General features: G+C 37.7%; 1 protein-coding gene across 1 annotated transcript in view; it reads right to left on the bottom strand.

Annotated features, from left to right (window-relative positions):
* ergic2 (ERGIC and golgi 2) overlaps nt 1–13,682 on the bottom strand; it is a 95,588-nt gene that overhangs the window by 8,766 nt on the left and 73,140 nt on the right. The window contains exons 12-13 of the mRNA XM_039761870.1: nt 3,912–4,074; nt 760–839 (exon numbers count right to left, since the gene is read on the bottom strand). Of these exons, the coding sequence (XP_039617804.1) occupies nt 760–839; nt 3,912–4,074 (243 nt within the window). The remainder of the gene's footprint in view (nt 1–759; nt 840–3,911; nt 4,075–13,682) is intronic.

Genomic DNA, 13,682 nt, shown 5'->3' with positions numbered 1-13,682 from the left:
ACAGGTGCACTCTATTTAGTCATTAGCACTCATCAGGCAATGTCTATGGGCAACTGACTGCACTCAGACCAAAGGGGGCTGAATAATTACGCACACCCCACTTTGCAGTTATTTTTTTGTAAAAAAATGTTTGGAATCATGTATGATTTTCGTTCCACTTCTCAAGTGTACACCACTTTGTATTGGTCTTTCACGTGGAATTCCAATGAAATTGATTCATGTTTGCGGCTGTAATGTGACAAAATGTGGAAAAGCCGAATACTTTTGCAAGTCACTGTATACTAATGCGTAATGTAACCATGAGTTAGTCACAACCACCTCTCGACAGTACAAAAACTGACAAATAATTCATTTCTACAAGTGTGACTTGTACATTAATATAGATCAAACCAAAAATTAGGGAAATAAAAAAATATAATCTGAATAAATTAAGGAATTCACAGAAGGAGTTTAAGAGATTCTAAGTTAAAAATTTGCTGTAAGAATAAACAGATATTACTTTAATACTTGGTGATTGCCTTAACCCAAGACAAGTTACAAGATTAGGGGCATCTTATAACTACCCATAAAAAAATCAGGTTTATTGTTTAGTACAAGTGAGTGGAATGAACTAGCTGAAAGTCCACTACACAATAAGCATGTTCCTTCTACATTGGATTTTAACTATATATTTAAACTCCTCTATTTCCAAAAGTAGAAAGGAAAATATTTCAGTTCAGTTTTACAGTACCACATATAAAGTAATCAAAAACAACTTACATCTTTAGGCTTGTAAACACCCAATTTAAACCGACAGCAGACTACATCAACCAAGAAACCTACAAGTCCATGCAGCATGCCTAAAATAAAAAATAATTGGAAAAAAAAGTTAGAATAGTACAAGGGTAGTTAGAAGGCAACTGAGTTTTTTTTTTTTTTTAAACAATTTTGACGAAAGGGAGGATTCTGAAAAATGTGTGATCAATTTATGATACAAGTTACATGCCTAATCATGCAATAATGCTTTTGGAACCTGCAATAAAAATGACAGAGCAAGAAGAGAGTGACAGATCCATCCATCCATCCTCTTCCGCTTATCCGAGGTCGGGTCGTGGGGGCAGCAGCTTGAGCAGAGATGCCCAGACTTCCCTCTCCATGACCACTTCTTCCAGCTCTTCCGGGGGAATCCCAAGGCGTACCCAGGCCAGCTGGAAGACATAGTCACTCCAGTGTGTCCTGGGTCTTCCCCGGGGCCTCCTCCAAGTTAGAAGTGCCCGTAATACCGTACCAGGGAGGCGTCCAGGAGGCATCCTGATCAGATGCCCGAGCTACCTCACAATCCTGCGCATATGCCGCTCCTGTATTTTCTTGGCCTGCCAGACCTGAGTTGAACTGCAACTGTACCTGTGGCCTTCCATTTCCCAATTCCATTCCTTACAGTTGAAACTGACAGTTTAAACTTCTGAGAGAGCTTTTTGTAGCCTTCCCCTAAACCATGATACTGAACAATCTTTGTTTTCAGATCTTTTGAGAGTTGCTCTGAGGATCCCATCCTGTCACTCTTAAGACAAGAGTCAAAGGGAAGCACAACTTGCAATTGACCACCTGAAATACCATTTGTCATGATTGGACACACCTGTCTATGAAGCTCAAGGCTTAACGAGCTAATCCAACCAATTTGGTGTTGCAAGTAATCAGTATTAAGCGTTACATGCATTCATCCATCCAACCCGCTACAGGGTCACGGGGGTCTGCTGGTGCCAATCCCAGCCAACACAGGGCGCAAGGCAGGAAACAAACCCCAGGCAGGGTGCTAGACCACCACCGGGCGCGAACACATACACACACCAAGCACACACTAGGGACAATTTAGAATTGCCAATCTACCTAACCTGCATGTCTTTGGACTGTTGGAGGAAACCGACGTAGACACGGGGAGAACATGCAAACTCCACAGAGAACCCAGGAATTGATTTAATTTCATACTACTAAATGCAGCTTCACTAAAAATCTTTTTTCGGAAAACAGCCCAGTACTCAGTTGTTCCTAGGAAATGAAAGACATACCACCGTTATCTTTTTTGTTGAAAGTAGAGTAAATTATTATGCAGGCTGAGAGCGGTTCCCAAACTTTTTCATATGACTGTATTTCCTGTCTTAAATTAGAATACCTACAGTATATTAAATTAATTTCCATTTAAAAGTGAGCCTAGAAAATCTGCCTTTCAAATTCAATAACAAGTGAGTCTGTGGCTTCGCTGAAAGCTTATGACTCACGTGGGACTATACATAAACACAGGAGCCAGGAGAAAATAAATACAAACTTTGATAAAAAAGAAATATTACACAATTTTACACCTTTCAGTGATCAAATATTTATCTTACTATTCATTGTTCTCCGTTTGTGATATAAATGGTCTGAGCGCACACATACACAAATACAAATTTCTGACCATTAATATAGAGAGAAGTCAAGCAAAATGACACCTTTTATTGGCTAACTAAAAAGATTACAATATGCCAGCTTTCAAGGCAACTCGGGGCCCCTTCTTCAGGCAAGATGTAATCATTAATTGCATCTTGCCTTAAGAAAGGGCCTGAGTTGCCTTGAAAGCTTGCATATTGTAATCTTTTTAGTTGGCCAATAAAAGGTGTCATTTTGCTTGACTTCTCACGACATTCATAATGGCTAACACAGTACAACACCCTAGTATTATGAGCATTAATACAGAATTTTCTCCAATAATATTGGCCAACAACAGTGTAAAAATTAAACCAAGTGAATGAGGCTGCTCTTTTTTCCTTTCATGCATGCCTTGTTGTTTAGTCCATACATTATCCAAAAACTGCTATAACCTTTTCTTCAGATTTGTTCCCCAAATTTTCCCAAACCCTGTGATACTTGTATTTGATCTCGCCATAAGCTACATCATTACCTGGAAACTGTTACACAACATTTTAAAGGGAAGAGAGGGCTGACCCTAAATGTTGCAAATGAATATGTAACTTAAATATCCTACACATAATTCCCGAGATCAGTTAAGATGAATTCAAATTGTCATTTGGAGAATAACTGTATATCAACAATATCCATTGTACAGACTTATAATCAAAAGCTAAAATGAAATACTTAATCTGTTATATCAATGTTTCCCAAACTCTGTCCTGGCATTACCGCAGCATCTTTTAGTTTTTGGTTGAGCTAAATTATTAATCACTTTTTCTTTAATTTAACTAAGAAACTACATAATTTTTGTTGTTTCTATGTTTAAATTTAAAGTCACTACCCTTTTAGTCAGGTGAATAGGTTCATTTCTAATTTCTCTAAGCGTATTTATCAGGATTTTGCTTTCTTTAATTATTTTAAAATGTATTTAGGTACTTGCGTTATGAAGAGCACATATATCTAAATAGATGTGGAGTGACCTTTTTGTTTGTGATACATTGTTATTTGCACTAGTGCCCAATGTCTATTAATACTATTAATAGTTCTTTGTATAATATTTAAAGACAAGTAAATATCAAGAACTCTAAGAGGTTACTGTCATCTTAAAAAAAAGCAAGACAGTATCCAAAAACAGACAAAAAAAAAACACCGACCAATAACATCTGAATTGCCTTCAGTGTTACTGAAATAACTACAAAAAAGATGTCAAACATGCTGTGCATGAACAAAGCTACAAGAATTGTGACAAAAAGAGTGGTGTAATCCTAAAAGAAAAACTGAAAGACCCCCAGCCGAGTACTAGAAACATTTGGAAACTGATTTATTTCTAAGCATTAACTTATAGGGCACAATCACATTTGCAGACACCACATTATCCATTTCCTTTTATTCCAAGGTGTTAACTACATAAAAATAGTAATTGTGAATTAAAATGTGCTGAAAGGTGTCACTTTTTTAAAAGCAATGCCCTAAATACAACAACTTACCTGTTGTTGAAAATATTCCTCCAACAATGCCACAGAAACGGATAGCAAACTGCCAGAATGGCATGTGCTGCTCAGTAACTGTCACCATAAGGGAGCTAATGTCATATTTCATAAATATTCCAGATACACCATGGCTGCCTGCTGAGTGGTCTATCACACGTTCCTACAGAATAAGACAGATAAATAGTTTTAATACACTGAGACCTGAAACATTTTAAATCATGTCCTAAACCAAAGATTTTTAAAAGCAATATGAATGAATCATTAAAATTGGTCTGTCACCAGCATTCCTACAGGAGATTCTAATCCACTGTGTTTGCACACAGCTATGTTCGACCCTGAATTTGCCTCCAGTATCCAACTCAAGGTTGAGTTCAGAGGCAGGGTTATTGTCAAAAAAAGAGTCATCCAACAGAACCTTTTTTTTTTTAAATAAATGGCAGGATGCTGTGAATATCTACTGGATATAATGTCTACATCTACAGTTGACTTATAAAAAAATCACTTCTCTCTGTGAAAGCTAAAACCCCATTATATTAAATAATAAGTAAACATGCTAGATCCACACAGACCATATTCAGATTAGAATCTGTATCCAATGTAAAGCACTCTGAATAAAAAGCATCAGTAAAATAAAGCAAGACAAGATTTATTGTTGTATGCACTGTACAATTAAATTCTTACTTACATGTCTGTCACATACTAGTACCGATATAATACAAACTATGGCTTATGAACACATCATCATAGAAGACATAAAACAACATACTACAGGTCTACTTTATGACAAGTAGCTTGGCTTTCCTGAAAATATGGACATTGTTGTCTGTCAAAATGTAACAGGTAAAATCAGATACAAGGCAGGAACTAACTCCATATGACGGCACCAGCCTATAGCAGAGTACATATGTCCATATGGAATCAATTTAGGATTGCCAAAAAGCTTATCCTACATTTTTCTGTAGATTTTGTCAAAAAAAGTAGTATACAAATTCACTTGTTTACTTTAGGTCACCCATTTAATACACATGTACTTAATAATAAGCAGCGCTGCCAGATAGCACACTCTTATCAGCCAAATTTGACTCACTCAACCTAAAATCATTCATGGAAGCAAGTAGAAAATGCAGATGAACGTCTCAAGAGCACAAAATTCACATAAAAGGAGTGCCAAGAAGAAACTGAATCACCATCCTGGTGTTGTGAAGCTGTGTTGCTAGTGGCAATACAGTCTGACATGTGGAATTGGCACTAAAAAACAAAAAACGTACACAATTGTGTACATTACTAATATGTAATTTATCTACGGAGCAATAAAATTAGTTGAAATAAAATTAACTTACTATTTTACAAGACATGGTTATTTTGGGGAAGGCGAGATCAGGTTCCATACACTGTGAAAATGTCACAGATCAAGAACAGTGAAAAGTTGATTACATAAATGACGTAAGAAATATGTAAAAAGAAACTTTACATTTTACATGTTGTACAACTTAATCCACAAATAATCTATCTAAAAAATCTAATTTAATTGCTACATAATGACTCTTAGTGTTTAATTAATGGGATTTTGACACATGCAAATAGAAAAAAAAACAAAATAAAAAACAAAACACATGATTATATCATGGTTTTAAAAGGACTGACGCTTACTCCAGATTCAATAACTCTGCTTCATCCTTAACGGGGAATAGGGCTACAGTAATCCCTCGCTATATCGCTTCGACTTTCGCGGCTTCACTCCATCGCGGATTTTAAATGTAAGCATATCTAAATATATATCACGGATTTTTCGCTGGTTCGCGGATTTCTGTGGACAATGGGTCTTTCAATTTATGTTACATGCTTCCTCAGTTTATTTGCCCAGTTGATTTCATACAAGGGATGCTATTGGCAGATGGCTGAGAAGCTACCCAATCAGAGCACGTATTACATATTAAATAAATCTCCTTAATGATATACGATATGCTTCCCGCGCGCTGCTTAGCACACTTAAAAGCTGTAACAGCCCGTATTGATTTTTCATTGTTTGCTTTTCTCTGTCTCTCACTCTCTCTGAGAAATACAGGCAAATACTTATCCATCATGCAATACCATCAGGGAGGCATATGATTGGCCCCATTATCTGCTCCTGACGAAGGGGTGTGAGCAGAGGGGCTGTTTGCTTAGAAGATACGGACGCGCCTGTAAAAAATGCTGAAAGGCTACCTTCACATTGATCCCTTCATTGCGCCGCTTTATCGCGGTGCTTGCATACTTAAAAGCGCAACAGCCCTTTTGATTTTTGATTGTTTACATTACTCTCTCTCTGACATTCTCTGCTCCTGACGGCGCAGCGCACCTTAAAGAGGAAGATATATTTGCATTCTTTTAATTGTGAGAAAGAATTGTCATCTCTGTCTTGTCATGGAGCACAGTTTAAACCTTTGACTAAAGGGTGTAACTTCATGTCTAGAGGGCTCTAATAATGTTAAAAAACGTATTTAGAATGTCGTAAACAGGTTTTTAATGCTCTAACTGCGAAAATATTAGATTTATAAAGAATCCTACTTCTTGGAAATTCATTTATCTGTCTGGAGCGGATCAACCGCTATAAATGAGGGTTTACTGTATAACTGTGAGAATATTTATAAACAGTGTGGGAGAGTTTCTAAGAGCTTAAAATATATAAAAATAACCATACAAACATATGATTTCTACTTCGCGGATTTTCACCTATCGCGGGGGGTTCTGGAACGCAACCCCCGCGATCGAGGAGGGATTACTGTACTTGGAGTACAAAGAAAATATATATATAATCCATTTTGGAATAAGGCTGTAACATAACAAAATGTGGAAAAAGTGATGCGATGTGAATACTTTATGGATGCACTGTACATACAAACGCACACACACACACACACTAGGGGGCTTCGCTCGCCAAACCCCTGGCCTACACTATATGCCAGCCACTTTGCATTTCTGATGCTCGTGCATGTGGATTTCACCAAACAACAAATCGTTTAATTCTCGCAGATAGACATCGAGTAATAATTTCCATTTGTTAGCGCTAATGCGATCTTTACTATAATTTTTTTGAGACTTATGAATTTTTGCACTTTCGTAATCTCAAACCTGCTCTGCATGTGTATCGTGCCAACATTTTTGAACCTCTTTACGACGGTCTACTTTGTCTTCTACTCTTTGCCTTTTATTTCCGACCCTGCTTGGAACTGAGAGCGCAGGAACTGTGTCTGACAATAGCATTCACACAAATGAGAAGTGATTGGACTGTGAGCGTGGTTGAAAATGTTTGAGAGGAGGGCGGGACTCGTCAAAATCAAGTCTTATCTCGGGAGTTGAAATCATCTCCGAGAAAGTCTCGTCCTAGGATTTCCCTTTTATGATAGAGAGATTATTGAGTACCTGTCAAATATTACAAAGAGTACATGACACGTTTCGCCCTAATTGGGGCTCATCAGGTGTATGCACCTTTGCTTCCTTCCCCTTGTGGTACTTAAATCTTGGACGTCAGCAACTGAGGCAATACACCACGAAAGCTGGTTCACTTACTAGATTTAAGTATTATACCCAAAGGTCTGAATTGCAATCTGATTATCTGGGTGGCCACTTACCAGTAACACTTGTGGTTGGACGGCAAACATCTGCCACGTCCTCTCAGAAGCGAGAAGCAGAGCAGATCAAAAGCATGATGAGCATCAATTAAGCAGAAACACATGTTGTGTACTCTTTGTATTACTTGACATGGACTATACTGGATTTCCTGCCACATTCCCAAAGGTGTGAAGGTTTAGTTAAATGATGACTCTAAACTGGCCTTACCTGCATGTGTGAATTTGTGTGTCCTATGATGGACTGAATTGACTCCTGTCAAAGTGGTTTTCCGCTTTACATTCAATACTGCTAAAATAGAACCACGTGACATGGAATCAGATTCAGCGAGGTTGAAAATGTATGCTACTTTAACTCTTTACGTGACTTATACAAGTATGCAAAGGTTATTTTGTGCATGTCATTTGACCAAAAAAAAAATATACATCACAGTACATACTTGTCCCAGTAAAAGTTTGCACGCTTCTCATACAAAGAACCAAAATCTTTTGTAAATGATTAAAGAATAAAAGTAATTTAATACTTGTTCGATTTAATGGATATTTCAACAAGGCCATCATAAGTAAAAAGCAAGTATCTAACACTGTGGAAAATGCAAAATCCGATTGCGCTTAAAACAGAATCACTGAACAAGAGTAAGTTTTAACATGCAATATGCACTGCATATCTTAAATGAGACCTTTGCTCACCCTTCTGAAGATGTTTGTTACCTGCAAGTGTCTGAAGGCTGGATAACCAAGATAAGCCAGCAAAATCTGCATGGTGCTGCATTTGTGCTCACTACATGCTATGCTGAGTCAGATGCAATGCCAGTTGGGTGACAGAAAAAACTGGGTCATATCCATGTACAATTTTATCACATTTTTGTGCATTTTACTGTTTTCTTTTATGTTAAACCCAGCTTTGAAAAGATATATGCCTTGCTACTGAATTTATATGCAGAAGACTAGAAATTAAAAAAGATTAACTGTCATGCTATTAAATTTGTTCTGTCACCTTTACATAAGGAAACATTATCGGAGATAATGATTAAGGTTTTTGATATATATCCTGTAACCTTTTTTTTGGTGTAAATATGTATAATCTAACTGCTTTACCTTAACCTTTCTTGTTTCTATTTGTCTGTTTTATCTCATTCTGCCTGTTATTAGATGCAACTGAGAAGGCAAATTTCGTGTTTTCTTGTGTAAACATGACTAAATAAAGAAACCTTAAACCCAGCTTTGAAAAGATATATGCCTTACTACTGAATTTATATGCAGAAGACTAGAAATTAAAAAAGATTAACTGTCATGCTTTAAATTTGTTCTGTCACCTTTACATATGGACACCTTGCTTTGTTAATTTTGATTATATTTAAATATTATTTAAGCATTTAGAGATCATTTTCGTCCTTTGAATGAAAGAAAAAGTATATTTACATAAGGTAACACCACAACAGCACAGTGTAGGTGACCGAAAAAGTAAGGGCAGATATTTAAAGTTAGAATGTTTAAATGTTCATGTATTTAGCAGAATTTCAGCTTTCAGACCTCCCAAATACATCACAGACTTTTGCTGATGAATAAGCTGCCAAGCAAAACCCGCTACAGAAATGCAAGGACAGCAAAAGATACTAGTGGCTGAGGTACAATCAGAAGTAAAAAAATTAATGAGATTGGAAGCAGCTGATAACCAACAGCAAACATTATTAATCATAAAATAAGCTAAGGTGGCTCCAGTGTTCAGGTAGGTGTAGGGTGTACACCTGTGGCGTAGGGGCATTGTAAATAAAATTTGAAATCAATGCAGCATGGGGAGAAAGGAAAAAAGTTCAAACTGGTCACATTTAAATGCCAATGATGTTTATAAACAAGAAAACTAAGGTCACCTATTTGTCATTTATAACTTTAAAGAAGAAATGCTTACATGAAAACACAGAGCACTGCAACATAATATATATGTGATTAGAAACAGCTTCTTAATCTGCAAGCATGAGAAAGGTGCTAGGAATAAGATCATAAACAATGAAAAACACTGTTGTTCTGACTTAAAGGTACTATACAATAAATGCTACATTAAAACAGTACGAGATATCCACTGAATAATCCTTTGCAGCCGACAGTCCAGATTCACCTTTGTTAACATTAACATGCTTACTGATTACTAATAACTTAAATGGCACTATAAGACAGGAGGCTACATTTTTGGGATAACATGCATTGGGGACACTCAGACATTTCAAGTGGGGACTCTACCCACCCCTTCCCTGTGGGTCATGACACAATGGGGTGCATGGATAAAACTTTGCTAAAAGACTTCTATATAAACAGTGTGTGTATATGCACAAACATACACATAAATATATACACATATATACATACATACATACTGTAAATATATACAGTGCATCTGGAAAGTATTCACAGCGCATCACTTTTTCCACATTTTGTTATGTTACAGACTTATTCCAAAATGGATTAAATTAATTTTTTTCCTCAGAATTCTACACACAACACCCAATAATGACAACGTGAAAAAAGTTTACTTAAGGTTTTTGCAAATACATTAAAAATAAAAAAACTGAGAAATCACATGTACATAAGTATTCACAGCCTTTGCTCAATACTTTGTCGATGCACCTTTGACAGCAATTACAGCCTCAAGTCTTTTTGAATATGATGCCACACCTATCCTTGGCCAGTTTCGCCCATTCCCCTTTGCAGCACCTCTCAAGATCCATCAGGTTGGATGGAAAGCGTTGGTGCACAGCCATTTTAAGATCTCTCCAGAGATGTTCAATCGGATTCAAGTCTGGGCTCTGGCTGGGTCACTCAAGGACATTCACAGAGTTGTCCTGAAGCCACTCCTTTGATATCTTGGCTGTGTGCTTAGGGTCATTGTCCTGCTGAAAGATGAACCGTCGCCCCAGACTGAGGTCAAGAGTGCTCTGGAGCAGGTTTTCATCCAGGATGTCTCTGTACACTGCTGCAGTCATCTTTCCCTTTATCCTGACTAGTCTCCCAGTTCCTGCTGCTGAAAAACATCCCCACAGCATGATGCTTCAGGTACCTTTTGGCAAACTCCAGGCGGGCTGTCATATACCTTTCACTAAGGAGTGGCTTCCGTCTGGCCACTCTACCATACAGGCCTGATTGGTGGATTGCTGCAGAGATGTTTGTCCTTCTGGAAGTTTCTCCTCTCTCCACAGAGGACCTCTGGAGCTCTGACAGAGTGACCATCGGGTTCTTGGTCACCTCCCTGACTAAGGCCCTTCTCCCACGATCGCTCAGTTTAGATGGCTGGCCAGCTCTAGGAAGAGTCCTGGTGGTTTCAAACTTCTTCAACTTATGGATGATGGAGGCCACTGTGCTCATTGGGACCTTCAAAGCAGCAGAAATTTTTCTGTAACCTTCCCCAGATTTGTGCCTTGAGACAATCCTGTCTCGGAGGTATACAGACAATTCCTTTGACTTCATGCTTGGTTTGTGCTCTGACATGAACTCTCAACAGTGGGACCTTATATAGACAGGTGTGTGCCTTTCCAAATCATGTCCAATCAACTGAATTTACCACAGGTGGACTCCGATTAAGCTGCAGAAACATCTCAAGGATGATCAGGAGAAACAGGATGCACCTGAGCTCAATTTTGAGCTTCATGGCAAAGGCTGTGAATACTTATGTAAATGTGCTATCTCAATTTTTTTATTTTTAATAAATTTGCAAAAACCTCAAGGAAAACGTTTATCATGTTGTCATTATGGGGTGTTGTGTGTAGAATTCTGAGGAATGAAATGAATTTAATCCATTTTGGAATAAGGCTGTAACATAAAATGTGGAAAAAGTGATGTGCTGTGAACACTTTCCGGATGCACTGTATACATATATACATACATACATGCATGCATGCATGCATGCATGTTCATATGCTTATTTTTATATATTTAAGCCCTTATAAATTCTCCCACACTGTTATAAACATTTCCTGCACAGTTATATAGCATAAACCTTTTGTATATTAGGTAATATTCGTTGAAATTATGTATGTAAGCACACTGTTTATATAGGGGAGAGTGGGGTGATTTGTGCCAGCGAGTAAGTTGTGCCACCCCCTGTTTCTAGGGAACCATACAAGAAATTGGTCATGTGATCACACATTTTTGAAGAGCCAGCCATTTTACTTATCCTGCAAAGAAGAGAGCCTCATTGCATGAGAGGTAAGCACATTTAAGTTAAAAAAAAAAACAAAAAAAAAAACTGTTTTTTGCCTGTAAAATTTCTATGATCAAGGTTTTCTGATTGTTGTGTCTGAACAGTTATAGACAAGTTTGAAAACATTTCACACATGTTTTAGTGCTTTGGTAAGCTACACTATGAGTCTATACAGCTAGCATGATGTTAGCGCAAAACTGCTGGATGGTGCATTTTTTCCAAAATGGTAGGGTTGGGGTGATTTGTGCCAAGGGGCCTGGGTTAAGTTGTGCCAGTGGCACAACTCACCCCCACTTATAAATATTTTAAACATATTATATTTTAATTGTAGATTGTATTCTTACAGTTTATCACTAAAACTATGTGACATTCTTAATTTCAGAATAAAAATAGAAATAGACCATCATGCCACGGAGTTATAAGAGGAAGACAGGCAGGGCTTTCACTCCTTTAGAGGACATGGACAGAGCAGTGAACGAGGTGGTGAAGGGGAAGTCCATTCGTCAGGTGGCAAGGCAGATGAACATATGCAGGATGACATTAAAACGATACATGGAGAAGAAAAAGATAGATGGAAAAGAAATAAGGCCAGGACATAAAAGAACAGGACTTGCCAATCAGGTCTTTGACGAACATATGGAGAAAGAGCTGGCAGAACATATAAAGGCACTAGCAGCAATGTTTCACGGTCTAAGTCCCATGAAATGCCGTGAACTGGCTTTTGAGTTCGCACAAAGAAATGACATCGATATCCCTGCCAGCTGGATGAAAGAGGAAAAAGCAGGTTGGGTTAAGTGTGCATTTATTAAGAAAAAGTAATAGTGAACATGAATAATTATTTCCCCAGGAAATGCTCATTATAAGTTATCACCATGCAGATAGTTCACAGAGAAGCAAAATTGGGTGGTACTTTATAACTGGTTCTTCTGCCCATTTGGGTTATGTATCTCCAGAAGCTATACTTCCCTTGCCAAAAGCCACAGCAAGAAGGCCCAGAATGAGAAGAAAGAAAATAAAATCAAAAATCATGACCGACACACCTGAGAAGGTGGAGCTGGAGAAGGCACAAAAAGAAAAAGAAAATAAAATGGCTGAAAAGGAAAAGAATCAAAGGCAGAAGAAAAGGGCTCTCAAAAAATCAAATCAAACTAAACTCGTGAAGAAAATGGTTGTGTACAGTAGCTCAGAAGAAAGTGCCCATGGGTGTGCTTGATGACACCACTGACAATGATGAAGCAGAAAATGACCTGGAGAACACACACGACAAGAGAAAATGGAAGGGGTGAAAAAGAGAAAAGGAATGAAAATAAGAAGAGAGGGGCTCTGAAAGTGAACAAACCAACCAAACCAAAAAAGAAATTGGTTGTCTCCAGTAGCTCAGAAGAGAGTGACATTTTCGTTCCACTTAACACCACCACTGACTATGAGAGTTCAGATGTCCAGAATGATGATGATGATGACTGTGACAAGGATCTGTCTGCTGGGGTCTTTGTCATTGTGAACTTTGCAGGCAAAACCAAATCCTACAACTATGTTGGATTGGTTCAGAAGGTTGATCGTGCTCACATCAGTGCAAAGATTCTAAGGCGAAGTAGTAAGATGTCTGAGGATGGAAAGCCCATCTTCACTTTCAAAGAAAATGATGGAGTCATCCCTTAGAGAAGATGTGCATAAGAAACTAACCACACCAAAAAAAACTTGGTGGTACAGCCAGAAGAGAGCAGAAATTTATACTCCCCTGTAGCATTGACACGTGGGATGTTATGTAGAAGGCCAGACCTGTGAAGAGAATTGCAGTCAATTTGGTCTTCATTTAAATTTCATTTTGTTCTGAATATGTGTTCATGTGGCACTAGGCCTTGTTTAAGAAAATTGACCTTTGATGATGTAAAATAACTTTAAATAAACCTTAAATAAGTAATTTTGTATTGAATTTGTCTAACTTTTATATAGCATTACAGTTTCTGA

This window comes from Polypterus senegalus, chromosome 8 (assembly GCF_016835505.1).
Source record: "Polypterus senegalus isolate Bchr_013 chromosome 8, ASM1683550v1, whole genome shotgun sequence".
NCBI lineage: Eukaryota > Metazoa > Chordata > Cladistia > Polypteriformes > Polypteridae > Polypterus > Polypterus senegalus.
Note: the sequence above shows the minus strand (reverse complement) of the source record. Positions and strands in the feature narration are given on the sequence as shown.